This window comes from Corapipo altera, unplaced genomic scaffold (genome assembly GCF_003945725.1).
Source record: "Corapipo altera isolate COAL_440 unplaced genomic scaffold, ASM394572v1 58630, whole genome shotgun sequence".
Taxonomy (NCBI): domain Eukaryota; kingdom Metazoa; phylum Chordata; class Aves; order Passeriformes; family Pipridae; genus Corapipo; species Corapipo altera.
The window spans coordinates 1-1,438 of record NW_020889372.1 but is presented as its reverse complement, the minus strand read 5'-3'; the positions used below and the strand labels follow the sequence as shown (position 1 = coordinate 1,438).

The following is a 1,438-nucleotide window of genomic DNA, read 5'->3' as shown; positions in this document are numbered from 1 at the left end:
TGACCAGGGCTGCCCGCACCCCGAAATAACCCCCCGAGACAGGCACCCCAGGGCGGGCTGGATTCGGCCCCGGTGGGAGGCTGGTGGTGGGTGCTGTGCTGCCCCCCTGTCCCCCCAGCTCCCCCAGTGTCCCCCGGTGGCACTGCCACCTCCTGCCCCCCACCCACCCTGCTCCGGCCACATCCGACCCAGCGCGTCCCCCCCACCCCCCTCTGGCTCCCGCAGGAGCGGATGCGCGTTCGGGGGGGCCCTTCCTGCGCCCCCCATCACTGCTGTCCCCGGCCCCGACTGCGTCCTCCGAGATAAGCCGGGACCGCCCCGGGACGTGCCGGGGCTGTGGCCACATTTCGGGGTGGCCATGAGGCTGCTACGGGTGCTGCTGCTCCTCGGGGGGCTGCGCCTACCCCCCATCCTGGGGCTTCTCCAGGAACCCCCCACCGAGTACACGGGACCCCCCGGCAGCTATTTCGGCTTCGCCCTGGATTTCCTCATGACAGAGGGCAGGTAGGGACACACCGCGGGGCGGGGGTCGGGCACAGCACCCGCCCCCCCAGATGACACCCGCTTTGCCCCCCAGGCCCAGCGTGGCCGTGGGGGCCCCCCGTGCCAACACCTCCCAGCCCGGCGTGGCTCAGCCCGGCGCCGTCTTCCTCTGCTCCTGGCCCCCCCGACGAGACCCCCTGCCGCCCCCTCCCCATCGACACCGCGGGTACGTGGGCGCCGTGCGGTGCTGGGTGGGCACAGGGCATGTGCCGGAGCCGCAAAATCCCCCTCTCCCGCTCCCCCAGGGGACGAGACCGAGACCCAGGGCACCTTGGAATTCCACACCTACAAGTCGCACCAGTGGCTGGGCGCGTCCGTCACCGGCTGGGACGGCAAACTGGTGGTGGGTGCAGCCGGCGGGGGGTGGTTTGGACACCCGTGGGTGGTGACGGCGGGGTGGGCACCCACCCTGTGCCATCCCTGTGCCCCTGCCCAGGCCTGCGCCCCGCTGCAGCACTGGAACGCGGTGGACGGGCCGGACGAGGCGTTCCGGACCCCGACGGGCACCTGCTTCGTGGCGACCCCGGGGCTGCGGCGCGTGGTCTGGTACTCGCCCTGCCGGGACCAGTCGATGGCCAACACCTACCGCCAGAGCAACTACGGTGAGGGGGGTGAGGGGCTCGGGGAGGAACGGGGGGTGCCCCCCACCCCGTGTCGGTCTGACCCTGCCCTGTGCCCGCAGAGCACGACAAGCGCTACTGCGAGATTGGCTTCAGCGCCGCCGTCACCCCGGTGAGGGGGGGTTCGGGGGGCTCGGGGGGCTCGTAGCGGTTCGGGGGGACTCAGGGAGCAGCGCACCCGGCGTGCCCCCCGGGATTCCCGTGGAGATGCTGCCAGGGATGCAGAGGGTGTGGCCGGAATGGTACCTGAGTGGGGGTGTCGGGGGGGGGGGGGG

The 1,438-nt window shown here is 72.9% G+C and overlaps 1 protein-coding gene across 1 annotated transcript; it reads left to right on the top strand.

Annotated features, from left to right (window-relative positions):
* Positions 1–225: 225 nt before the first annotated feature.
* LOC113942198 lies at positions 226–1,275 on the top strand (the record flags this gene model as incomplete). The annotated part of the gene is made up of 5 exons (XM_027633337.1): positions 226–504; positions 578–709; positions 789–886; positions 980–1,084; positions 1,226–1,275. Coding segments are annotated over 5 exons (664 nt in total), but the record flags the coding sequence as incomplete, so codon positions are not given.
* Between the last annotated feature and the right edge of the window lie 163 nt (positions 1,276–1,438).